This window comes from Malania oleifera, chromosome 8, assembly GCF_029873635.1.
Source record: "Malania oleifera isolate guangnan ecotype guangnan chromosome 8, ASM2987363v1, whole genome shotgun sequence".
In the NCBI taxonomy this organism is placed as follows: Eukaryota; Viridiplantae; Streptophyta; class Magnoliopsida; order Santalales; family Ximeniaceae; genus Malania; species Malania oleifera.
This window is the reverse complement of record NC_080424.1, coordinates 21,171,263-21,199,039: the sequence shown is the minus strand read 5'-3', so window position 1 is coordinate 21,199,039 and position 27,777 is coordinate 21,171,263. Positions and strand designations below refer to the sequence as shown.

The 27,777-nt window shown below is 37.3% G+C and overlaps 2 protein-coding genes across 2 annotated transcripts; both read left to right on the top strand.

The window, feature by feature from the left end:
• The first annotated feature begins 3,765 nt into the window (after nucleotides 1-3,765).
• Nucleotides 3,766-9,428, top strand: LOC131161525 (GDSL esterase/lipase At1g71250-like). Its single transcript, XM_058117346.1, has 4 exons — nucleotides 3,766-4,333; nucleotides 5,568-5,819; nucleotides 7,308-7,554; nucleotides 9,002-9,428. The coding sequence occupies exons 1-4, from the start codon at nucleotides 3,890-3,892 to the stop codon at nucleotides 9,232-9,234; spliced, it is 1,176 nt and encodes a 391-aa protein (XP_057973329.1). The 5' UTR covers nucleotides 3,766-3,889; the 3' UTR covers nucleotides 9,235-9,428.
• A 12,250-nt stretch (nucleotides 9,429-21,678) lies between these two features.
• On the top strand, nucleotides 21,679-24,824 carry LOC131161524 (G-type lectin S-receptor-like serine/threonine-protein kinase At1g34300). The gene has a single exon (XM_058117345.1). It carries the CDS (start codon nucleotides 22,010-22,012, stop codon nucleotides 24,545-24,547), a length of 2,538 nt encoding a protein of 845 aa, XP_057973328.1. The 5' UTR covers nucleotides 21,679-22,009; the 3' UTR covers nucleotides 24,548-24,824.
• The last annotated feature ends 2,953 nt before the right edge of the window (nucleotides 24,825-27,777 follow it).

Sequence of the window (27,777 nt, the reverse complement as noted above, 5' to 3'; positions counted from 1 at the left end):
TCAAATGTTGACCAAGAAGGGTTTCGGTCGACTAGGGATCTGTGAACAAATTGATTCGGTCAACCAAATGGTCAAACTTTGACCCAGGGAGGTTTCGGTCAACCGGGGATTTTGAACTATAACGGTTCGGTCGATCGTACTGTGGTCAAACGGTTGACCAAGTCCAGGTTCAATGGACCGGGAGTATTTGTACTGTGAAGTACGGTCGACCGAAAGTACCTATTTAGAACATTTTGGTCCCTTTTAATCATGCAAACAACCTATTTAAATGACCATTCAAATATATGCATGAGTGAGTGTCCTAGGGTCATTTCTAAGCCTTTTTCAAGACACCAAAAAAATTTGGTGTCGGTCGACCGAAGATTGTTCCCTAAAGTCCATCTATGGTCTTGAGCTTATCGATCCTTCCATGCAGGTAAGACATTAATTATTACAGACCATGTTCTCCTAATTACTATTACAGACCCAAATGAATGATTAAATTACAATATAACATAAATAGGGTTTTCAGGTCTTCACTTCATGTGTCGTGTGCGTGCACCATATTATACGTTCGATCGGTCCTGCACACAAACTCATCAAACCATTAAATACCGTATTTGTCATAATCAAAACAGGGTATGACCCATAGGGTCAACAAAATGAATCAATTTCACGGCAAAGAGAGAGCAAACCTTTCAAACTAAACAGTCAAGAACACTTACAAATGATTTTACAACTATTGAGGGTAAGTTAGAGTGTATTAGGAAGAATATGAGCAATGAGAAATATTTTTCTTGAGAGAGAATTTGATTTCTTGTTTTTGCTAATCGATGCTTAATTCTCCTAAATGAAAGGGTATATATAGACATCCTATGATTTTTGACCGTTGGGGACCTATTAGGAATTTATTAGAAAAGTTTAATGACATTTAAACCTTGTTTAAAAAATATTTAACCGCGGTAAAAATCAAGGCAACCCGAGAGGTCCGGTCGACTAGGAATGTTTTGGTTGACCAGGTCTCATATGGTTCGGTAGACTAGGGGGATTTTGAACTAAGGGTTCGGTCGACCAGGAGAGGGCGATTTATCAATTTTTCGAGGTTTGGTCGACCGAGCCATTTTGAACTGACTGGTTCGGTTGACTAGACCGCTGAGAATTTTTCCGAGGACCTTCGGTCGACCAGGTAGTTGGAGTACAAAAGTGGCTCCGTCAACCAGATGGTCAAAATGTTGACCAGAGAGGGTTTCGGTCAACCGGAGCTTTTTGAGCTACATGGTTTAGTCGACCAGGGCCTTGGTCAACTGTTGACCCAGACCTTGTTCGGTCGGCCAAGGCAGAATGAACTGCCTGGTTCGGTCGACTGAAAGTGCACAAAGTGTGCATTTCGATCCTGTTTTAATACACACAAATCCTAATGAAGTGCCTAACAAATATAAATGCAAATATGTGTGTCTTAGGGTCATTTATGTCCAATTATGAATACACTGAAAAAGTCCGGTGTCGGTTGACCGAAGGGAAAACCCTAAGGTCATTCTACGGTCACTTTTTGGTTTGAGCTTACAAAATAAACCATTCACGTGTTGTGTTTGCTTATTACAAACCAAATAACCTAATTACTATTACAGACCAATTTGACCACTAAATATATATTACAATTTAGAGCATAAATTTGTCGTCAAGTTTTGAACTTTCCCGTGCCATCAATGTATCTGCTAATATAGATCTGCACATGAACTAGATATTTATTAAATACAGGAGTATTTGTCATTATCAAAATCGAGCGTGACCTATAAGGTCAACATAATTTGTATGATATATTATATATAAAAGAAGGGGAAAGAGATATATTTAAACTTGCTAAAGCTAGAGAAAGGATGAGTAAGGATTTAGTAAATGTAAAATGTATAAAAAGTAAGGATGATATTGTCTTGGTTAAGGGCGAATTGAAGACATAAAAGAAAAAGACAAAGTTACTTTAGTAAGTTGTTTAATGAAAACCAAATAGAAGACTTAAACTTAAAATTGAAAAATGAGGAAAATACTAAAAATATGAGATTTATTCACAAAGTTAGGGTTAACAATGTTAAGATTGCATTAAAAAAGATGAAAAATGAAAAATATATAGGACCGGATAACAACCTAATTAAAATTTGGAAATGCTTAGGTTATAACAGAAGTATATGACTAACTAATTTATTTAAAACAATTATAAAAACTAAGAAAATATTATATGAATGGAGGAAAACCATGTTAATACTTTTATACAAAAATAAATGTGATATTCAAAATTATAATAATTATCATGCAATTAAACTTATGAGTCATATGATGAAATTGTGGGAAAGGTGAGGGTAGTTGAACAAAGATTAAGGCTAAAAACGAAAGTCTCAAAAAATCAATTTGGTTTTATGCCTGAGAGATCTGCCATAGAAGTTATATATCTTTTGAGAAGATTAATGCATAGAAAAGTTTAGGGAAAAGAAGAGGAATTTGCATATAGTATTTACTGACTTACTGAAAGTATATGATAAGGTATTTAGGGAAGTTCTATGGTGGGTTTTAGAAAAAAAAAGAGTGTATGTAGTAGGTATATCTGATGTTATTAAGGATATATACGATGAAGTAATGACTAGTGTAAGGACTATAGATAGAGAAATTAAAGAATTTCCAATTATCATAGGTATACATCAAGGATTTGCTTTGAATTTTTATTTTTTGCTTTAGTGATAGACCAACTGACTAAGAGTATTCAAAATGAGGTTCTATGGTGTATGTTGTTTGCAGATGATATTGTATTGATTGATGAAACTGGGGGCGAAGTAGAGGCTGAATTAGAATTATGAAGAGAAGCTTTGGAATCTAGAGACTTTAGGATAAGTAGAAATAAAACAGAATATATGAAATGTAATTTTAGTAATAGTAGGAGGAATATTGGAGATAAAGTTAAACTTGATGATGAAGAAATGAATAACACATGTAGATTTCGATACCTTGGATATATTATGCAAGCTGAAGGAGAAATTGAAGATGATGTAATGCATAGAGTTAAAACAGGATGGGTAAAATGGAGAAGTACTTCAAGTGTGCTTTGTGATCATAGATTACCTTTAAAATTAAAATGAAAGTTTTATAGTTATGCTATATGGATTAGAATGTTGAGCGACGAAGAAACAAAATATCCAAAAAGTAAAATTTGCTGATATAAGAATGTTTAGATGGATGAGTGGTATAACATTGAAAGATAAATTAAGAAATGAACATATTTGTGGTACGTTAGGTGTACCTCTTATAGAAGATAAGATAAGGGAGAGACAACTCAGACAGTTTGGATGCTTGCAACGTAGGCCACATAATGTGCTAGTGAGAAAATGTGAGTTAGTTAATGTAGGGGATAGTAGAAGGGAGAGATATACCTAAAATAAATTGGAATGAGATAATAAGTAAGGATTTAATAGTCCTGAATTTGTTAAAAGAAATAGTGCATGATCGCATAAATTGGCAGAAAATATTCATATAACCGACCTCACCTAATGAAACTTAAAGACTTGATTTTGTTGTTGTTGTTGTTATTATTGTTGTTGTTATACCATGTTTGGTTTGCAAAATAAGAGAACCATAAAATAGAATGAAAGAACAAACAGCTTGAAAAATCAAATGAGAAATTCAATTCCCTTCCTAACATGCCTTAAAGAACATGTCCATCTTAACTTAGGTAACTTTATTTATATACATTACCGACCTCCCTCCACAATATATATACCGGACAAGACATGCACCCTCTTCCCACTGCCTCTTCTTACAACTTCTCTATCTCCTCCTACAAAATAAACCCATTCCTCCCTCACGCTATCGAGCTTCCATACACAACAATCATCCTTGAAAACTAAAATATACCACCATATATATAATGACTGGGAAGACGACTGCATGTGCGCCAGCACTACCACTTTTCCTGTCTTCATCATTCTGCTTCTTCCTTGCTTGCTTTGTTCCATACGCGTTCTACTGTGCTTGTGGGGCAGAGGGTGGCGGCGATCATACTCACGAGGGAGCAAAGGTGAAAGGAATGTTTGTGTTTGGAAGCTCTCTGGTTGACAATGGCAACAACAACTTCCTGCCCAACACCATGGCCAAGGCTGACTACCTCCCCTACGGCATAGACTTTCCTCTTGGGCCTTCAGGCAGATTCACCAACGGCCGGAATGTCGTTGACTTCCTCGGCGATCTCCTCCACCTCCCTTCCCTCATTCCGCCGTTCGCCGACCCCTCCACCCGCGGAAGCAGAATCATTCACGGCGTCAACTTCGCCTCCGCCGCCTCCGGAATCCTAGACACCACCGGCTCCGTTGCAGTAAGCTCTGCAAACCCAGCTTATTAATTAGTCTCTACACCATTAATTTAATTATTTTATATGCTCCAGTGTTTAGTTAACCTTCAAAAAAAAAAAAAAAAAAAAATCACCTTATAAGAAAATTGGAGAACAGCCTTTTAATAAAATTTTTGAAATTTTTTTACGGAGACATTTTTTTTTTTTCTGGAAATAAAAAAGAATTTTCTAATATCCTTCAATCTCCTACTTTTCAAAAAATTATATAGGAACTTTCCTCCACATGTTAAAGTTTGATATACACCCACAACTTAACAACTTAAACTTTTAATTAAAGTTGTAATCTAATATGGTATTAGAATCAATTTTTATGAGATCTTAGGTTCTAATCTTGTTGGCGGTATTTATTTTTTGGGGTTTAAAAAAATTATTGTGTCCTCCGAATATTATTTATCGTGTGTTTGTCTCTTCATGTGCTATTGGACCCAATTCTTATTTTCTAAATTATAAAACAGGTTATTAATGTCCGTCCAGTCTTACATCATTTCTGTGACCAGTTTCAAAGCTAGTATAAGATTTTCTTAGTTTTCTCTCCTTAACACCTAGGTTTTGAGGATGAGTTCTCTAATATGGTATCAGAGTTGGGCCTTGGGCTGTTTGACTCCTTCGTGGGTTGGACTTTTCCTTGCTGCTTAGCTCCTACGTGGATTGAACTTTTCCTCTCCTCATTTTCCCCTATGGACTCTCGTCACCTCATTTCACCCATAGGCTCGAGGGGGAGTATTCATGTCCATTTAGTCTCACATCGTTTCTGTGAGTAGTTGCAAGGCCAATATAAGATTTTCTTATCTCTCTCTTTTTAGTACCTAAGTTTTGAGGATGAGTTCTTTAACATTAAGAGAATCCTCCAACACTGTTTCTCATCTTTCTCTTACTTCTCCTTCAATCTAGATGATGCATAATATGAAAAATATCAATGATGAACAATAAAATATTCATTCTCTAAGGTGAACGATATAATGAGCCGTGGAGAAAAAGTAAAGAGTCTGAGTCTGTGTGTGTATGTGTGCGACTTGGTTATGTTGAAGGTATTGAAAGTTGTATGTGGATATATTATTTGTTTTGACTTGTGATTCTCACAATTACTCTATTCTTAAATAGATGCAGATAAGTTTAGAAGAAGAAGCATAATATATATTTCTTCTTGGTTATGTATATGTGTGCAACTTGGTTAAGCGCCTTGTCTTGGATGGATCAGGGCCGTGTGATGAGCATGAATGAACAGATCAAGAAGTTTGAGGAGATAACAGTGCCGGAGTTGGAAGCAGAGGTGGGGCGCAGAAGCAGGGAGTCACTTCTCCATGAATACTTGTTTATGGTGGGAACGGGTGGCAACGACTACTCATTGAACTACTTCCTGAGGAAGAGTAACTCTCATCACAACACCACTGTCAGTGATCTTCAGGCCTTCACTGCCATTCTCACAGCCTCTCTGTCCTCCCAATTAAAGGTAGTGGTTGCACTCAGTATCCTTACAAATAAATTAATGCCCTTCTCAATTTGTCCATGAATGTGATACCGTTGAAAGGAAAGTTTCAAAAGGATTTAATATTTCTATTCATATCAATAGGTACACTTTCTTTTTGGATTTCATGATTAAATGTGTTTGAGAATAAAATAAATAGAAAAAAACACGTATTGATTTGCAAGATCTGTCATTAATTTGATAAGATTCACTCCCCTATTATATGGTCCAGGAAAAGGAAGAAAGATGCAATACTTCCTGATATACTCAGGTTGGAGCATTACAATGAATCTCTTTTCTGTAAACAAAATATGAATTTTTTTTTTATTTTATAATTTTAAAAATATTACACTTAAAACATAGTTTGAAGCCACTTAAAAATATTTATTTAAAAATTTATTTTTCAAATAAATAATTTAAAAAAAATTATTTTTTCAATAGTACTTATTACTTTTTTTTTTTCTAAAAAAATACTTTTAAAAAGTATTTTTTAAAATAAGTACTTATTTAAATATAAATAAAATCTTAGTTATTAACACAAATACTTAAAATAAGTACTCTTTTTAAAGACTACTTAATTTTGAAGAAATTTCAAAGGAGAGACAAAGTCATCCAAGTGTTTGTCTATCAATTTTTCTTTAAAGAAAATATAGGTCAGGTCAAGGATATCCTCCTAAGTCTTCCTGGGATACTCTCGAGAAGAGAAAATTGGCTCAGGAGGAATAAGAAAATCACAAAGCCTAATTTTTCGATTATTTATCATATTACATGGATATGTGGATGTCTAGACTGTTGGGGTCTTGTCTGGAAGTCTAAAATATATTTTTAGAAATAAATAGGAATGAATTTATTTTGTATATTTGGTCATTGAAGAAATTAAGAAAGATAATAAATTTATATTGAATTTAAACAAAAAAAATTAATTTTATGACTAGCAACTCGTTAGAATAAATTTATATTCTTAATATATTAGCATTTGATATAGAAAGAAAACGTAATGCAAAATGCATTTCTTTGTTATTTTTAATTTTTTTTTTTCTCAATCAAAATTCTTGATTTAAATCGAGTCTTGAAATCTGAGACTTCTATGTTAAATTTTCTTAAATACAAACTTACGGGAGGTTAAAAAAACATATAAGATGTAAAGTAGGTTATTTTTATAATAGGAAAGAGAATTCTCTATGTCATTCAACATTATGATTTTTGTATTTGGATGATAAACTTACGAATCAATGAATCACTCATTTAAAATGAGATTGGGCATCTAGAATTCAAACTTTAGACCTTTACCTTGAAGAAGCGAGTCAACATGCACCTTAAAAATATATTTTAATGTTCAATTAATAGTATATGTAACTCATTGACTCTAAGAAGTGTTCAATTAATTGTATATGTAACTCATTGACTCTTAAGATATATTTTTTTGTTTCTTTCATGAATTAATGTACATTAATGTGATGGAGGAGGAAGCAGAAGTTGTACAAATTGGGTGGTAGGAAATTTGTGGTGATCTCAGTGAACCCAATAGGTTGCAGTCCAGGGCTGCGGCTGGAGAAAAAGGAGAGGTGTGTAGGAGTTCTGAACCTGGCAGCTCGCCTCTTCAACCAGAGATTGAAGTCATTGGTGGATGAGATGAAGCCACAAATGCCTGGTTCCTCCCTTGTTTATGTCAGCTCCTACAACATTATCATGGACATCATCAGCCACCCTCTCTCCAAAGGTATGTGGTTGTGAGATTACTTCCTAAGATTATGAGTACATACATATACACAGTAAATATGAAAAAAAAAAAAAAATAAAGTCGAAAGAAAGAAATGAATTTATAGGGTTAGACATACAATATTTTTACATCTACTGAGTTCCTAAGCGATTTTCACTATCAAATGAAAACTACCTTAGGGTTTCAACACTCGTTTATAATATGTATATATGGTTCCATATGTGATAGATTTCAAGTGGATAACCTATCTGAATATATATGAGCCATAACTCAAACACATATAATTATATATATATATATATATATATATATATATGTAGACACACACACTAATACACACATACATATATAGAGTAGGATCTAGCGTTACAAATGAATATGCTTGCGAACTTTTGATTCGGTTGATTAGCAAGCACAAAAATGTCTCATTCTGCCAAGGATGGTCCATTTTGTTCAGTGAAGCAAAGTTGACAATAAATGAGTTAACTAGACATATGACTATAATTAATGACATGTAGTTGAGTGCGAATCCCCAAATTTCAGCCTTGGGGTTGGGCCTAACCTAAGGCCATCCCTTTGACTTTGATGCTTCCAAAGAGAAATTTTGGATTGTACATATTTATGATTGTTTGTTACACTGCAGCAAATTAGTGCGGGTTAGCAATTACATATTATATATTGACCATTATTAAGTCCTTTTTCTTCTATATTTGTTTATAATTTTATACTTATCATGTGCATAATGAAAACCTATCTTTTTAATTATTTCTATAACATGAAACCCTAAAACATTAAATATTGTCTTCAATTTCCCACCTCTCCCTACTCGAGCTAATTTGATGTCAAAAGTTTTCTCTAATTTCCTCATTAGTGAAAGTGCATGCTTAACACAAGGAACAAGATTTCTTCAATGGCAAGTTCATGCCTCTCTCTCTCTCTCTCTCTCTCTCTCTCTCTCTCTCTCTTTATTTTGTGTATAAAGTGAAGGCAAAATCAACAATGCATAAGCACCAGAAGCTCATATATTGTGACAAATGTTATATTGTCTTTGTTGAATTTAATCTAGTTTTTTAAAGCCTACTCTATTGAACTTTCAAAATCACTTTGTCTATTTTTGTGTCATGGTAAACTCCCACCCACACCTTGGGAGAGGCTTGGACACTGATAGAATGGCAAAAAAAAAAAAAAAAAGTCGAAGAAGAAGAAGAAACCTGAGAAACTTAACCAAACCCTAAAATTTTAAAACATTGTTATCCAAATTTGTTTCTAAGGAAACCCTATGAATATATTTGGGAAACCTAGAAGTGATTTCGCAATATATGTAAAGTTGAAACAAATTAAAGGCACTTTTGGCGGTCCAACTTTTAGAATAAACGCATGCTCTTATGGTTGACGGCATTGATGAATATATATGAATTTTGGTGTATGTATGTAATTAATGTAACAGGTATAAGTGATGTGAGAAACGCTTGCTGCGAGGTAGAGTCAAAAGAGGAAGGTGGGAATGGGATATTATGCAGAAAAGGAGGGAGGGTTTGTGCAAACAGGAACCTGCACCTCTTCTTTGATGGGTTGCATCCCACTGAGGCTGTCAACTTCCACATTGCAACCAAAGCTTTTGCTTCTACTCATCCACATGAAGTTTATCCTGTTAATGTTAAGAAATTAGCTCAACTTTAGACCACCCCCAACCAACCCCTTTTTTTCTTTTTTCGGTTTTCTTTTTAAATGTAGAACTTTAGACTTAATTACTATCTCTCTCTCTCTCTCTCTTGGTGTGTGTTTGTGTGTGTATATGTTTAATGTAGAACTTTACTAGACTTCTTATCTCCACCTCTTTTGCTAACTTATCATTTCTTCTCTTGCTACTTTAAGGTTCTCTCTCTCTCTCTCTCTCTCTCTCTCTCTCTCTCTCTCTCTCTCTCTCTCTCTCTCTCTCTAATATAAGGTTTTGTTTGTCAAAAAATAAATTCAGCAAGCATAATTAAAATGATATAAGAGGTGAAATGAAAACTCAAATTGCTTGTTGTGGAAGGGTAGGTGTTGATACTAAAAAATAGATTGTCGTTTCAAAGGTTGATAGGATAGAAGGTTAGGCTGATGAAAACTCGTCATCACCTTTAAAATCTATAAGATGGGTGGGAGGTCCCTGTGGTCTTTAGAGGATCTATGCCTAAGTGAACATGATGTCGATGGTCATTTTGACCGAATGACTAAAACAAAGATTGACAAGCCCGTTTACATTTCCTTAACTTTTATTTTTTGTTTTGTCTTTTTTACTTTGTTTTTGGCATTTATGATTGTATCAAGTGATTCGATACAGTTCAAAATGATAAGGTCGATCTGACAATGATTTTGACTTTGGACACACAAATTGAAGTAAAATGCCTGTTATTCCAACCTTTTCGACTCTCTTTTGGCCAAATTTGTCTACACCAGGTGATTTAGAGTGGTACAAAATGATAAAAAAGTCTAATAGTGAATTTAACTTTGAACACGCAAATTAAGGCAAACTCCCTATTATTTCAGGTTTTTTATCCTCTTTTTGCCAAATTTGGCTGCATTAGGTGATTCAGGGTAGTATGAAATTGTAAAAAAAAGTCTGACGATTTTAACTTTAGACATGCAAATTAAGGCAAAACTTTGCCATTTATGATTTTTAAAATCTTTTTCTGCTAATTTTGACAGCACCATTTGATTCGGAGCAATTCAAAATGGTAAAATAGTGTCCTGTAGAAATTTTACCCTCTTGCACGAAAATCAAGGTGGGAGCCCATTTGTTTATAGCTTTTCGACTCTCTTTTTATCAAATATGCCTGCACCAGGTGATACGGAGCAATTCGAAATTATAAGGAGAGGTCAAACTATAATTTTGATCTTTACACAAAAATCAAGATAAATACGCCTTTTTGTAATTTTTTGACATTTTTAAGCACTCCTAAAATTTTTGGTCATTTTTGGTGAACTCTATGAACCTTTTTATTTATTTTAATTTAATATATTTTTTAAAATTAATATAATATTAAAATATTCAAAAATAAAAAAAATAAAAAAATTTAGATTGAGCGGCGTGGCCGTATGTGCCAGCGCATGGGTTCCCATACACGTGTATCTAGGCATGTGCATGTGCCCTACAAAACGACACCATTTTTGATTTTTTAAAAAATAAAAAAATTAAAATTTAAAAGGCTAGTGCGTGGGTGTTGGGAAAAGAACGAAGACCTCCAGCATGCCACACAACAAATTCACGATTTTTTGAACTCCAAAACAGTGACAACACAACCATAAGATTGAAGACCTCTTACAACAAATCGATAAGGACAACGACAAAATAAGTTGGGGAGAATGTTAGGGGTTGACAATGTAATGACATAATAGGGGGGAGATAGTGACTCTATATGTTACTTTTAAGGATTTGTAATGACTAATGAACTATTTGTGTTAATGCTTGTATTGTTGCCTCCTTGATTGAATACAATAAGTATTCACTTTATGTGACAACCTGCTTAATTTCCACATTTTTTTTATACATAAAATTAATATCACAATCCCAGCTCAGCAGATCATAATCCACCTAAACCCGTGGGTACTAGAGATACATCAGAACACATAACGGAAGCCTAAGCAGTAGGAAACATATAATCACAATATAATAAATACAACGCATCCATCACATTACTATAAATACCACAGTCATTACATCCACGGTATTTCAGTATATACATCCCAAAAGAAACAAAATCTAGGGATACTTCCCACAAAATCCAACTGTCTCTACTAAAACTTACCCTTCAAAAATGGCAGACAACATCTCTAGATCAGCAGGGCTTTTCCCGCTATCCTATCTGGGGCTCTTGAAAAGTTTATAAAATTTTGGGGTGAGATACCTCTCAATAAGGGAAATAAACTAATACCAGTGTGTGGCAACATGAGTATTCTGTGTTCTACATATACCATACATAACATATTCAATAACAATTTTGTCAAATCTGGAAAACATATATATCATCAAAATATGGCAGAACATACTGCATTTTAATAAACATATTTCATCTCATATAATAATAATAATACAAAAACATTCCTGGTAGGTTAGCTCGTTGTTGTCATGTATTACCACCACATGACTGGGTTGTGTGGCCCGAAGGTGGGACCTGACAATGGTTGGCCAACCACTGCCAAGTTAAAAGTACAGTCTGTAAGTATGATGGGTCTGCCAGACCTGGTCCGTACACCAGGGGCGCTCACACTCTTCTTATAAACCACATCGACCATTCAATCTTACACCACTCCGTACAGCGGCGTTAACACAAATATCATGATCACGGGGACCATGGGCACATAGAAACGGTACTGTGCAAGTGCTAACTTAGACCAAGCCAACCAGGTTCTGATATCATATAACTTATACTGAAACTGTGATACATAGATATCTCAAATCATTAATTATCAGATCAATCATATCATTTTGTATATATACGTGTATCATGAAAATCATCAGCCCGTACGCCGGTATTACACATTTTATCATAGCTCGGCCCGTACGCTGACAAATCATAGCACAACCCGTACGCTGGCAAATCACATTCATAGCTCGGCCCGTATGCCGGCAAATCATATCATATCACAGCTCGTACGCTAGAAAATCACATCCATAGCACGGCCCGTACGTCGGCAAAATATATCCATAGCTCAACCCGTACGCTGGCAAATCATACATATAGCATGACCCATACGTCGGCAAAACATAAAAAATCTCAGCCCGTACGCTTGTTTTCCATTATAAAAATCCGCATCATAATCAAATTTCCAGAAAACAGTATTTCCAAACAATTCCTACTCATGCCACACTGAACAGATTTTCCACATAATTAACATACGATTATTTTAAAAGTATTTTTACAAATATAAATCATATATAAATATATTCATTTCCCTAAATTCAAATTATATATATACATATATATACTTTTTCTAAAAAGAACTAGCTTAGTTTATCCCCTTACCTGGCTACTGAGAAAGCCCCCAAAATATTCTAGTCTAACACCCGTAGGATTTCTTGACCATTACCCTGAAAATGAAAACTCGCAGTATTAAACTTCAGTATTTCCACATGTATATCATTTCCTATAACTATCGCAAGACCAAATTTGGTTTAAAAAGTCTTACATCAACTTAGGGATGATTTCCAACTTGCTTTCACTGACGATCTGCTCCAACAGATTTGGAGAGAACTTGCCTAGGAGCATTGTGGTGACTTCAGATTGTCGAACCGGCATAAATTTGGCCCAAAATCGAAGAGAGAGAGAGAGAGAGAGAGAGAGAGAGAAAACCGAAGGGGAGAGAGAGAAAAGAGTTAGCTTCATTGGGAAGTTAAAAATCTGGATTTTGATATTTATAGAGCACAGGATTTGTCAACGAGCCACGTCATTCGTCGACGAATCCTTTAATAATTTCATCAACGAAATTTAGTCCTCGTCAACGAAATTCAGTCAGCTCAAAACCTCTCTCAGTATTTCTTCGTCAACGAAATTCAGTCTTCGTAGATGAATTCTCTTATACCCTCGTCGATGAATCCCCTGTGTTCGTCGACGAGTCCTCTGGTAATTTCCTTTCCTCTTTATTATTTAAATTCCATTTTATTCGGGTTGTCACATTCTCCCCTCCTTATAAAATTTCATCCTAGAAATTTACTATTCGCGTAATTTATCATCCCTTAGGCAAAATGGTCTACTTATTTTATTACTTACCCTCACTTATGGCGGAGGAATACCGTGGTTACATTCCAAGTCCTGGGAGATTACATATACAAAAGAAAACTTCTCCCAAAACTATAATGCTATACTAATTAAACCATTACATGTACTTGCAAAAGAAATACTACCTAACTACTTACATTTTATCCAATCAAACTTCTTGAAATAAATGTGGATACTTCTGTCTCATCTGCTCCTCGGACTCCTAAGAAGCCTCTTCAATTGCGTGATTCCTCCACAAAACTTTTACCTGAGGAATCTTCTTGTTACGTAACTCCTGTACTTTCCTGTCCAGAATCTGTACTAGTACCTCCTCATACACCAGTGAATCACTAAGCTCCAATTCATCATAACTGATGATATGAGAAGGATCTGGGACGTATTTCCTCAACATTGCAATATGGAATACATCGTGGATCCTGGATAACACAGGTGGTAAAGTTAGCCTATAGACTATTGTCCCCACTATATCTAGAATCTCAAATGGACCGATAAACCTAGGACTAAGTTTACCCTTCTTCCCAAATCGCATAACCCCTTTCAACGGAGCAATATTCAAAAACACATGATTGCCCACATCGAATTCCAAATTTCTACGGCGATTATCAGCATAATTTTTCTGTCGCCTCTGAACTGCACTGATCCTGTTTCTGATAATCCGAACTTTATCACGCGCTTGCTGCACAAGCTCAGGCCCCATTACTCGCCCCTCACCCACTTCATCCCAAAATAAAGGAGAACGACATCTCCTACCATATAGAGCCTCAAATGGTGCCATGCCAATGCTAGCTTGATAACTGTTATTATACGTAAATTCTACCAATGACATGAACTAAGTCCAACTACCCCCAAAATCTAATACGCACGCATGGAGCATATCTTCTAATGTCTGTATCATCCTCTCAGTTTACCCATCTGACTGGGGATGGAATGTCGTGCTGTATGATAGCTGAGACCCTAAAGCTTCCTGTAAGCTTCTCTAGAATCGTGACGTGAAATGCGGGTCTCGATCTGACACAATCGATACAGACACCCCATGAAAACGAACTATCTCCTGAATGTAGATCTTTGCCAATCAGTTAAGGGAGTAGCTGATTTTGATAGGTATAAAGTGGCGATTTTAGTTAAACGGTCAAATCTCACCCAAATGGCATTCTAGCCATGTAATGCCGTCGGCCGTCCTGACACGAAGTCCATAGATATATGATCTCACTTCCACTATGGGATAAATAATGACTGCAACTGCCCTGCCGGCTTCTGGTGCTCAGCCTTTACCTGCTGGCACGTCAAACACTGGCCTACATATTTCGCGATCTCTCTCTTTATGTCACTCCACCAGTACGACTCTCACAGATCTTTGTACATCTTCGTACTACCGGGATAAACTATATACAAAGATCTATGAGCTTCCTCTAAAATATTCTTCCTAATCTCAGTATCGGCAGGAACGCATAATCAGGAATGGAACCGCAAAGTTCCGTCATCTGCAATACTGAATTCCTCCCCCTGACCACTCTACGCTCTATCCATCACCTTTGCTAATTCTGGGTCTTCCTTCTGGGCGGATTTAATTTTCTCCTATAGAATAGGCTGCACCACTAAACTGGCAATGTGAGCCTAAGAACCACTCTCAACTAATTCAATGCCAAATCTCTCCAAATCCATCATGATCGGATACTGGATCTCCATAACTGCCAACACTGGTTCCCTAGATTTCTTACTCAACGCATCAGCTACCACGTTTGCTTTCCCCAGGTGATAACTGATGGTACAATCAAAATCCTTAATTAACTTTAACCACCTTCTCTGCCTCATATTTAGTTCCTTCTAAATGAAGAAATACTTTAAGCTCTTGTGGTCATAGAAAATCTCACACTACTCGCCGTACAGGTAATGCCTCTAAATTTTCAATGCGTATACCACTGCAGCCAATTCAAGATCATGTGTAGGGTAGTTCTTTTCATATTCTTTTAACTACCTGGACGCATACGCCACTACCTTACCATGCTGCATCAATATACAACCAAGTCTCTTCAATGAGGCATCACTATAAATAACATACTTCTCGCCCCCTTATGGGATAACCAATACTGGTGTTGTGACTAATCTTTGCTTCAGTTCTTGAAAACTCTGCTCACAGCTATCGTCCCACTTAAATCTGACATTCTTCCTCGTCATTCATGTCAAAAGTCCTGACAAAACTGAGAATCCCTCAACGAAACGACGATAATAGCCAGCTAGCCCCAAGAAACTCCTGATCTCCTGGACATTTCTCGGTCTAGCCCAATTCACTACTATCTCAATCTTGCTAAGATCCACAGAAATACCGTCTCCACATACAACATGCTCCAAGAACACGACCTTTTAAGCCAGAATTCACATTTACTAAACTTAGCGTACAACTTCTTTTCCTGAAGTGTCTGAAAAACCTGCCTCAGGTGCGTCTCATGCTCCTCATAGCTTCTCGAATAGGATAGTACATCATCAATAAACACAACAATAAACTGGTCTAGGTATTGGTGGAAGACTCTATTCATCAATTCCATAAATACCGCAGGAGCATTCGTCAAACCGAACGGCATAACAAGAAACTCGTAATGCCCGTACCTGGTCCTAAAGGCCATCTTCGAGACGTCTTCTGCTTTCACTTTTACCTGATGGTAGCCGGATCTGAGGTCAATCTTCGAATACACTCGTGTACCCTGGAGCTGGTCAAACAAATCATCGATACGGGGTAGAGGATACTTGTTCTTGATTGTCACTTTATTAATCTCCCTATAGTCTATACACATCCTTATAGTCCCGTCTTTCTTCTTCACAAATAAAACTGGAGCTCCCCATGGAGATACACTGGGTCGTATGAAACCCTTATCGAGAAAATCTAACAACTGGTTCTTTAATTCTACCAATTCTACTGGTGCCATCCGATAAGGTACTTTAGAAATCGGCGCTGTACCAGAAGGTAGATCAATAGGGAAATCTACCTCTCGATGGGGTGGCAAGCCTAGTAACTCGTCTAGGAAAACATCTATAAACTCCTTTACTACAGGTATGCTAGCAAGTTTCAATTCATTCTCTAACATCTCCTTCACAACCGCCACAAACCCCTGACAACCACTCAGTAATAGTCTTCTAGCCTGGATAGCTAAAACTAGCTAAGGAGGGGATTGCACTCGCGACCCTACGAACTTGAATTCTGCTTCCCCCAAAAATCTGAATATCACTTCTCGTGCTCGACAATCTATGCTGGAAAAATTAGCTGCTAGCCAATCCATGCCAAAAATAACATCAAACTCGTGCATGCCCAGCACTATCAAATTAGCAGACAAAGTCTTTCCTTGAATATCAACTGGACAATCTCGGAGCACCCTACTACACCTCACCGCTGACCCAGTTGACGTAGATACACACAATTCAACATCTAATGATTGTGTTTCAGCCCCACGTAATTTAACACACCTCGAAGACACGAACGAGTGTGTAGCTCCCAAATCAAACAACACAATAACTTTAAAAGAAAGCATAATAACCATACCTATCACCACGTCACCGGCCATCTCAGCCTCACCCAGTGTCAGAGTAAGCACCCTGGCTGGAGCCGTATTCCTTTGTTGGCCCCCACGTGGCGCTTGATAACCTCCTCGATATGGTATGGGAGTTGGAACTACATCTGGTGGGGTAGGACAGTCTCGCGCCATGTGCCCCGATCTACCGCAGCGATAACACACCACACCACCAGCTTGACACTCTCCTTAGTGCCTCCTACCACAAGTTTGACAGACTGGAGGACCCTGCCCTGCCTGCACCTCGCGTCCTTTCGTCTCCTGCCTCCGCCCTCTACCATAGTTTCCTCTCCTCTACTGACCCGGTTTATGCCCCTTCTAGTAGCCGGTAGATGCAACTCTCTTCCTCTGTCCTTACTCCTCTGCATCAAGACGCTCACCAATCTCTACTAAGGCTACCCTGTCGACTAACTCAGCAAAGTCCTGGATTCGTAGCACCACCACTTTCTTGAATATACTCCGCCTCAAGCCTCTCTCAAACTGCCTGACTTTCTTCACTTCATCAGGAACAATGTATGGGGCGAAACGAGTAAGCTCGATGAAACGCGCCGCATACTGCTGGACGGATAGGTGTCCCTGCTTCAGACTCAGGAACTCTTCTACTTTAGCCTCCTTGACAGTAGCTGGAAAATATCTATCGAAGAACAATTCTTTAAACCAATCCTATGTCATAACTATCGGAGTCACCCTCTGCTGCTCCAATAGTCTCATTGCAGTCCACCACCTCTCAGCCTCTTCTGTCAGTCTATAGGTGGCGAAGAGGACCCTCTATTCCTTAGTACACTGTAACATGGCCAAGACCTTCTCGGTCTCCTGCATCCAATTCTCGGCGGCTACAAGATCAACTCTACCCGAGAATGTCAAAGGATTCATCTTCGTAAACTTCTCGATAGTGCACCCATGGCCTGCAGGTGGACCACACTGCTCCCTTGAGCTCCTAGTGATCTTAGCCATAACTTGCTGAGCCATGCAACGTAATACCGCGTCAGAGTCGGTCCTAGCTACACCTGATGGTCCTGCTCCATCATTGCCACTCGCATAGGCACTATCTCCTCCTGGATCCATCCTGCAAACAACAAACACAACTTAGAAATTCTATCCTTATAATTTACCCACCTATCCTCACCACTTATCTTAACATTTCTAACTCATTTCTAATCCCCAGTCCTACATTCTAGGAACACAACCCGACAATAGATTACTATGGTTTTCTTGAAATCGTCACCCTAGGAAAAACACAGAAATTATCACGGAAGTCCTGCCTCTAGACTGTAGAACAACCTTAAATCTTTTCCTAGACTCTGGTAGCGTTTTCGCTGCATTCTAGAGTCTACAGAACCTAGCAACCTAGGCTCTAATACTAAACTGTGATGACTTGCTTAATTTTCACATTTTTTTTTATACATAAAATCAATATCACAAATCCCAGCTCAGCAGATCATAATCCACCTGGACCCATGGGTACCGGGGATACAACAGAACACATAACGGAAGCCTTAGCAGTAGGAAACATATAATCACAATAATAAATACAACACATCCATCACATTACTATAAATACCAGAGTCACTACATCCAATGTATTTCAGTATATACATCCCAAAAGAAACAAAATTTAGGGACACTTCCCACAAAATCCAACTGTCCCTACTAAAACTTATCCTTAAAAAAGGGCAGACAACATCTCTAGATCAGCGGGACTTTTCCCACTCTCCTATCAGGGGCTCCTGAAAAGTTTATAAAATTTTGAGGTGAGACACCTCTCAGAAAGGGAAATAAACTAATATCAGTGTGTGGCAACATGAGTATTCTGTGTTCTACATATACCATACATAACATATTCAGTAACTGTTTTTTCAAATCTGGAAAACATATATATCATCAAAACATGGCAGAACATACTGCATTTTCATAAACATATTTCATCTCATATAATGATAATAATACAAAAACATTCCTAGTAGGTTAGCTGGCTGTTGTCATGTATTACCCCCACATGACTGGGTTGTGTGGCCCGAAGGCGGGACTTGACAATGGTTAGCCGACCACTGCCAAGTCAAAAGTACAGTCTATAAGTTTGATGGGTCTGCTAGACTTGGTCCGTACACTAGGGGTGCTCACACTCTTCTTATAAACCACATCGACCATCCAATCTCACACCACTCCGTATAGCGGCGTTAACACAAATATCATGATCACGGGGACCATGGACACATAGCAATGGTACTGTGCAAGTGCTAGCCTAGACCAAGCCAACTAGATTCTGATATCATATAACATATACTGAAACTATGATACATGGATTTATCATATCATTAATTATCAGGTCAATCATATCATTTTGTATATATACGTGTATCATGAAAATCATCGGCCCGTACGCCGATATTACACATTTTATCATAGTTTGGCCCGTACGGCGGCAAATTATAGCACAACCCGTACGCTGGAAAATCACATCCATAGTTCGACCCGTACGCCGACAAATCATATCATAGCACAGCCCGTATGCTGGCAAGTCACATCTATAGCACGGCCCGTACGCTGGCAAAATATATCCATAACTCAGCCCGTACGTTAGAAAATCATACATATAGCACGACCCGTACGTCGGCAAAACATATAAAAATATCAGCCCGTATGCCGATTTTCCATTATAAAAATCCGCATCATAATCACATTTCCAAAAAACAATATTTCAAAAAAATTCCTACTCATGCCACATTGAACATATTTTCCACATAATTAACATACCATTATTTTAACAGTATTTTTCCAAATATAAATCATATATAAATATATTCATTTCCCTGAAATCAAATTCTATATATATATATGTACATTTTCTCAAAAAGAATTAACTTAATTTATCCCCTTACCTGGCTACTGAGAAAGCTCCCAAAATATTCTAGTCTAACACCCGTAGGATTTCCTGACCAATACCTTGAAAATGAAAACTCTTAGTATTAAACTTCAATATTTCCACGAGTATATCATTTCCTATAACTATCGCAAGACCTAATTTGACTTAAAAAACCTTACCTCAACTCAGGGATGATTTCTAACTTGCTTTCACCAACGATCCGCTCCGGTAGATTTGGAGAGAACTTACCCAAGAGCGTCGTGGTGACTTCGGATTGTCGAACCGGCGTAAATCTGGCCCAAAATCGAAAAGAGAGAGAGAGAGAAAACCGAAGGGGAGAGAGAGAGAAAAGAGTTAGCTTAGTTGAAAAGTTAAAAGTCCGGATATACACGTGTGTTTGTATACCCTCGTTGACGAATCCCCTGTATTTGTCGACGAGTCCTCTGGTAATTTCCTTTCCTCTTTATTATTTAAATTCCATTTTATTCGGATTGTTACATTATCGTTGTGTTTTACTATGTATAATTTTGATGCACTTAACTGATATATGGTTGTCTTCTGCATTAATGATTCTTGCCCATAAGAATTGTTGTTTCCTTTAATATTATTCTCAAGATTACGACTTTGGTTGAGAGATTTATGTCATTTTTGTGCTTGCTGGCTTGAACATGTGAACTTTGGCTAATTCGGTTGAGGGAGACCTCTCAATAAGTGCCATGCTGCCCTTAGTAGTATCGATACTTGTGGATCTACGATACTTGGCTTCATTAGCTAAACATGAAAGCCCATACATGACACATAATTAAGTCTAGCCTTGGGTTAAAAGGAAGCTAGTGAAAACCAAGTCTTAGTTTCAATCTGAATATAAGGGTTGCAACTTGATTTAAGGGCTTATATGGCTAATCTTATTAATTAGTCATAATTCTTGACAAACATAGTGACAAATCAATTATAATTGTTAGTAAGATAATCAACAACCATAATGAATTTAATAACTACTCGATCATAATTGATGGTAGTGACAAATTAAGTACAAATAAATACAACTCAATTGAATTCCTACAAGAGACAAGTTCATCCATTTATATAAATACAAGATATGATCATCTCTAATTGAAGCTCGTGCACTCTTATAATTGCATAGATATTAACTAGTCAACTCATTTAAAATCAAAGAGGGCCTTGGAGGACACGTTGGGCCTCCCAAGCATCATTTTAAGTGATTACAAGAAAAGTAAACAAAAAAATATGACTGCTAAGTTGTTGGTGATCCAAGACCATTTAAAATTTTTTTGTAGTATTGTGTGTGTGTGTGTGTGTTGACTAAGATCTATGGCCGACACTTTAACTCCATGTAGTTCTAGCTCATTTGTAGTTCATTTTCTTTTACAAGAACTCAATAACCTATGTTCTACCGGCTAGTAGAATAAGCGAAAAATTTCTCTTGTGAATAAAGTTTTTCCTCAACAAGCATAATTAACAAGTCTTCACTATTTGACATTTAAAATTGTTTTGTGCTTATACAATCTGCAATTCTTAGTAGTTACAAACAACGATTTTTAATAATTATAAGAAAAATATATTAAAAAAAGAAATATATGTTAGTAAATTTATTTAGATCTTGCTATTTATTAATTTTGTGGTCATATAAAAGCTTTTATTTTAATTAAAAATCCATGAGAATTTTTTTGAATTAAATATACACAAAAAAAGATAAATTAAAAACAGTCTGAACTTTTTTTTTTTATCAATAGAAAAAAATATTATCCATAAGTACAACAGCATATGTATCTTCAGCATTACTCAAATTCTTTTCCTAATGTTTGCCAAATGTTTTTTTTTTTTTTGGGTGTTAAGCACAAGAATTAAATGAAGTAGCTAAGAGCACTCATTTAATTATTCATTGGAGAGTCAAACCCAAATTAGCAAACTTGAGTTGGGCTGCAATTTCGTTTTATTGGATCAACGTTGGAAAGTGGAATAGCAGGACATCACGCCTTAATTTTTATATTTATTTTTACTTTTCCATATTGACCATTTCAATTTGCTCTTGCCTGATGATCCATAGCTTCATCAACCTAAGCTGACTGCAATTTGAACCAGATCAACAGAAATCTTCATCCCCATCAAAGATGACCAGTGAGCCGTCCCCATCTCTTCTCAAAGTCAAGGTCTTCCCCTCTTCCCCTGTACCCATTTCTCCTTTCCTCCTCCCCTTCACCACAAAAACTAGGTAGAAGAAACCATACACAGAAAAACAGAGTGAGAGGGAGATGAGACTTCAATTTCCAGAGATGGGATTTCGATTTCTGCTCCTACCAGTCTTCTTTCTCCTCCAGCGATCCATTTTCTTCACCAACGCGGCTAACGTATCTCCAGGTTCAACCCTCTACGCCTCAAACCCGAGCCAAACCTGGTCTTCCCCGAATCGCAACTTCTCTCTGGGCTTCATCTCAGCCGCCGACGGCTCATCCTCTTTCTTGGCTGCCATCTCCTACAGCACCATCCCCGTCTGGGTCGCTGGCGGCGCCGCCGCAGCTGTCGATTCCAACGCCGCCTTCGAGTTCCTCGCGTCGGGCACCCTCCGCCTTTTGAATGGCTCCCGCGCCGTCGTCTGGGAGTCCAATACCACCAATCGCGGCGTCTCCGTCGCCGCGCTCGACGACTCAGGTAACTTCGTTCTCAGTAACGGCACCGCGTCGGTCTGGTCCACCTTCGAGAACCCGACCGATACGATCTTGCCGTCGCAAAACTTTACTACTGACAAGATTTTGCGATCTGGGTTGTACTCTTTTACTCTTGCAAGGTCTGGTAACCTGACACTTAAGTGGAACAATAGTATAGTTTACTGGAACTTGGGTTTGAATTCTTCCTTTAATGCGAACCTCACTTCGCCTTCTTTGGGCCTTCAATCCATTGGGATTTTATCCCTTTACGATGCCTCCTTGTCGACTGCGGCAATCATGGCTTATAGTAGTGATTATGCTGAAGGTAGTGATATACTAAGGTATGTGAAGTTGGATGCTGATGGGAATTTGAAGATTTTTAGCTCTGCTAGGAATAGTGGAACTCCAACATTGAGGTGGGCTGCTGTTGAAGACCAATGTGAAATATTTGGATATTGTGGGGACTTGGGGATTTGTACTTACAATGATTCGGCTCCGGTTTGTGGATGCCCATCTGAGAATTTTGATCCAATTGATCCAAATGATATGAGAAGTGGGTGTAAGAGGAAGGTGAAGATTGAGGATTGTCCAGGGAGTGCAACTATGTTGGAACTGCAGAATGCCCGATTCTTGACTTACCCTCCCGAGCTATCTTCACAAGTCTTCTTTGTGGGTATATCTGCTTGTAGGTTGAATTGCCTCGTCAGTAGTTCTTGTATTGCCTCAACTGCATTGTCAGATGGAACGGGGTTATGTTACTTGAAAGTGCCAGACTATGTTAGTGCGTATCAGTCGGCGGCCCTGCCAAGCACTTCATATCTCAAGGTTTGTGGCCCAGTGACACCAAACCCTTCCCCTTCTTCTGAGAGCCTTGGCAAAAGCAAGGATTGGAAATTGAAAGCATGGATAGTCGTCGTTGTGGTTGTGGGTACCCTTGTGGGATTGATCATCTTAGAAGGGAGTCTCTGGTGGTGGTGCTGCAGAAACAGCCCCAAATTTGGCACTTTGTCAGCCCAATATGCACTTCTCGAGTATGCCTCTGGTGCACCAGTCCAATTCTCATATAAAGACCTCGAACGAGCAACAAAGGGATTCAAGGATAAGCTTGGAGCAGGAGGGTTTGGGGCTGTTTACAAAGGGATTCTTGCAAATAGAACAGTTGTTGCAGTGAAGCAACTTGAGGGAATTGAACAGGGAGAAAAGCAGTTTAGGATGGAGGTCGCAACGATAAGCAGTACCCACCATTTGAATTTGGTAAGATTGATAGGTTTCTGCTCTGAAGGACGTCACCGGCTACTAGTATATGAGTTCATGAAAAATGGGTCACTTGATAATTTCCTATTTGAAATGGATGAGCAGTCCGTAAGGTTATTGAATTGGGAATATCGGTTTAACATTGCCCTTGGCACTGCAAGGGGTGTTACATACCTTCACGAGGAATGTCGAGATTGCATTGTGCACTGTGATATTAAGCCAGAAAATATTCTTTTGGATGAGAATTACGTTGCCAAAGTGTCAGATTTTGGCCTCGCCAAACTAATAAATCCAAAGGATCATAGATACCGAACCTTGACAAGCGTTAGAGGGACGAGAGGATATTTGGCTCCAGAATGGCTTGCAAATCTCCCGATAACTTCCAAATCTGATGTGTACAGTTATGGGATGGTTTTATTGGAGATAGTGAGCGGAAGAAGGAATTTTGAGGTCTCGGCAGAAACAAATAGGAAAAAGTTTTCTGTGTGGGCTTATGAAGAGTTTGAGAGCGGTAATGTGGAGGGAATTATTGATAAAAGACTAGCTGTCCATGATATTGATATGGAGCAAGTGATGAGGGCAATTCAGGTAAGCTTTTGGTGCATCCAAGAGCAACCATCTCACAGACCCATGATGGGAAAAGTGGTACAGATGCTAGAAGGTATTACGCAGATTGAGAAGCCTCCGGTCCCTAAGGCTGCAACTGAAGGATCAGTTAGCGGTACCAGTGTAAATATTAGCAGCAATGCAAGCGGTCTCTCCACCTTTGGAGCATCAGCTCCACCGCCCTCTTCATCTTCCTCAGTCCAAACTCCAGGAGTCCCGTCCTTTTCGGGGAGGACTGTGGAGAGGGCATCTTCATCTCTTCTACGTTCAGAAGGGCTGCAGTGAGTGATTCTCTTCATATGCTTTCTATTTGCCAGTGAAAACAAACTGCCTTTGGAAGCTCCTTCTTTGGAAGCAAACATGGAAAGAAGAAACTGGAGGAAGCTAGCCAGGAAGGCCCTTTGACCTCCAAAAACAATTCATGATTCTGATATCATATCCTTGTGATTCTTGTTGTAATTGTAGTGTATAAATTTGTCAAGATCCATACTAGACAAGCAATTTGTACAAGTGTAATTTTGGATCAATGGAAAAATCTGGAATGAAATAATGTTCAGAACCACTTCAACTGTTATTTAGTTTTTTTCCTTCAACAATTTCCCATTTTCCCTCGTTGGCTTGTAATCTTTGTGTGCTGGTTCGTCCTTCTGCGTTCATTTTCCTTATAATTAATTTTTTGGTGTTGAGGAAGCAAACACCAAGCAGAGGGGGCACAAAAGCCAGAGGGGAGGGGGGATGATGTAATTGGAGACCTCTCATAGATGTGTGGCCAAGCCGGTGTCCCGCAGCTGCTGCTCTCAATCTTCATTTCTTATAATTTTTTTTTTCCTTTTCTTTTTTTTTGGCCTCTTGACAAAATGCTATTGATCAAATTTTAAAATGCTTTTTAGGCTACCATAAAGCTAATTTGGTTCGAGGAAACCTATAAGTTCGGATAGTACAATGATAAGTATCTCATTTTTCATTTTGTAGTTCTTTTCACCCCTTCTAAATGATAAGCATGTCATTTTTCAGTTCGTAGTTCTTCAACACCAAAGTTTTAAACACTAACCATTGAGTATTGAATGCCTTTCTGAGAATTGTATAATTTTTGTAATATAAATAATCATTAGGAAGAGAGATATCTCAACACCCTAAAAATGCCTCTTTCTCCCTCTGTTGTCTACCACTTAAGTGAGTTGCTCTTTTTTCAAACACTATTGCATGCTTAAAAAAATCTTTTAACTTAGGGTTAGTTAGAAAAATGGTTATTGAACTTGCCACTTAAATCCAATAGGATCACCGTATTTTAATTCCTATAATTTTGGCCACCCAAATCCTTAAATTGATTCAATGTCATTTGAAAGTCGACAGATGTTAAGGACAATGGATAGAACATTGCGCTCGCATCTCACTCAGTCTTTTACAATGCCTACTCATCAGCCCAATTAGTTTTGACTAATTTTGAAGCAAGATGACTCCTTTCTTCTTAATTAGAATCTTTCCAATTCTTCGAAGATTCTCGTCTCCATTGATGGATCTAGAGAACATCTGAAAAAACAATGCAAGAAAATAATATTGAGAAGAAAAGAAGAAAAGAGAAGAAGAGAAGAAAAGAAGAGAGTAGAGTATTGCATGTTGTGTTTAGAAAAGGCTGGAGCATTCCTTTTATAGGCTACAATTTGAATAACTCCTAACCATGGTAAACATGAAAAATAAATAATTATAAAAACTTAAATTAATTTAAAACCAACAAATTTTTTTAAAATAATAATAATAAAAAGGTATCAACCATTTGTCTACATCTTAGAGTGAATAATTATGATTTCTCTAAAATTTTGCAATCAACTCTGTAATATGAAAAATGTTCACACGGACATCTTTACAATTCATGCTTGAGGAAATAAGAATCAATGTGTGTATGCCACACTCTATATACTTGCTTTAATCTATTGAAAACTCTTCTAAGCCTGTAAACTTTATCTACATTGCCTTTTCTTATATAACTCAAATTGCTCAACGTATACTTATTCTTCAAGAGCATCATTCAAAACACTTGTTCAAGAAACAGACAGAAGAAAGAGCCAAAACATAGTATGTGTATGTGTGTTCATGCACTCAATAATTGAGCTTGCCTTTATGTTTCTTATCTTTTTTAATTCAAAAGAGATAAGAGTTCTTGTGTGCGCTTTGTTTGATTTGAACATGAAAACTTTGTTATAGATTCAAAATTTTTGAATTTAGTTCTACTCAAAGCTTAGCTCATTGGAATTATTACCTGATTCATGCAAAAATGTACGTAACATTAAGCCACAATTCTAGCTTGCTGATCTTTAGTATCATTAAGGCTCTAATTTTACCATATCTTAGGCTTAATTAGTATCATATTTATTTTGAGAATGATTGTACTGCCCTGTTTATAACTTGGTACCTTGGATCAAATATTTGGTTGGATCATGGATCTTTGAACTGGTTGTTTGATTAAATGTATAATCACTTCTATTAGATTAAGGATTCATGTGCTTAGAGCATGTATATATAATGGAATACCAAGCAAATCTTAGATAGTGGATATTGGTAATATAAGATTGACCTATTATAAATTTTATTTCATGGTTATGATTGCTTGTATGCTTACTTTCATATTTTATTTTTGAGTTCATAGTTGCTCAAATTTTTAATCACATCCAATTCACTCCCTTTACCTGGTGTCATAATAAAGTTGATACTATAGCATGTCATATAGTCTACCCGCTGTTGGGGTTGAAGATTTGAGTTTGATAGTTCCAAACTTGTTCAAAAGATTGCACACGATTAGGGTAATTTGAGATACACTAATCCTATGTTTGGAAAGACCTTGGATTAGGATGAGATGTAATACAAAATTATATTGAAAGTTTTTCAAAAATCCACCCAAATCCAAATCCGAGGTTTGAAATTCATATTCTCAAATGCAATGTTAGTGTAGCTCAAGACTATAGACAAAAATAATAATGGTGCTTAATTGACTAATTAGTTAGATGGATCATAATTTTTTATATATATATATATATTAAGCTTCATTAAGAAAAACAGGTTGTGTGCTCAACAAGAACACGTGGGTTTAATTATTTAAATATGATTAACCAATTAACTCCTAAGCCCAACTCTCATACATATGGACACGTAACAACAACAAAAAAAAACGCATACTTTTGAAATTTTAGTTAGCCTAAGCCCTGACCTATAAAAGCTCTTGTTTGGTTTGGAAATGGTTCCCGACAACTTAAATCAAGATTGAAGAGAACACATACACCAAAGTCATGGAGAAAATCCTAGTTTTCACTTCTCAATAACTCTCTCGAAACTAGAGTTGCTCACACATCATAAAGATCAAATAATGATCAAAGATCGAATCAAATGTTTGATATTCCTTTTGCAATCCATTCTTCATTTAAATATTTATCTTTTGTGACCAAGTTTGTGCCCACAAAACATTGGTACAAATCGATCCTATGATACATTGTCAATCCTATCATCCAAAAGATCTACCATTG

Excerpts from the sequence above, each read along its gene's own strand:
- LOC131161525 (XM_058117346.1), top strand. The coding sequence starts at position 3,890 with ATGACTGGGAAGACGACTGCATGTGCGCCAGCACTACCACTTTTCCTG. Across the intron at positions 5,820-7,307 it reads CTCTGTCCTCCCAATTAAAG|AAGTTGTACAAATTGGGTGG; the intron begins GTAGTGGTTGCA and ends AGGAGGAAGCAG. Across the intron at positions 7,555-9,001 it reads CAGCCACCCTCTCTCCAAAG|GTATAAGTGATGTGAGAAAC; the intron begins GTATGTGGTTGT and ends TTAATGTAACAG.
- LOC131161524 (XM_058117345.1), top strand. The coding sequence starts at position 22,010 with ATGAGACTTCAATTTCCAGAGATGGGATTTCGATTTCTGCTCCTACCA.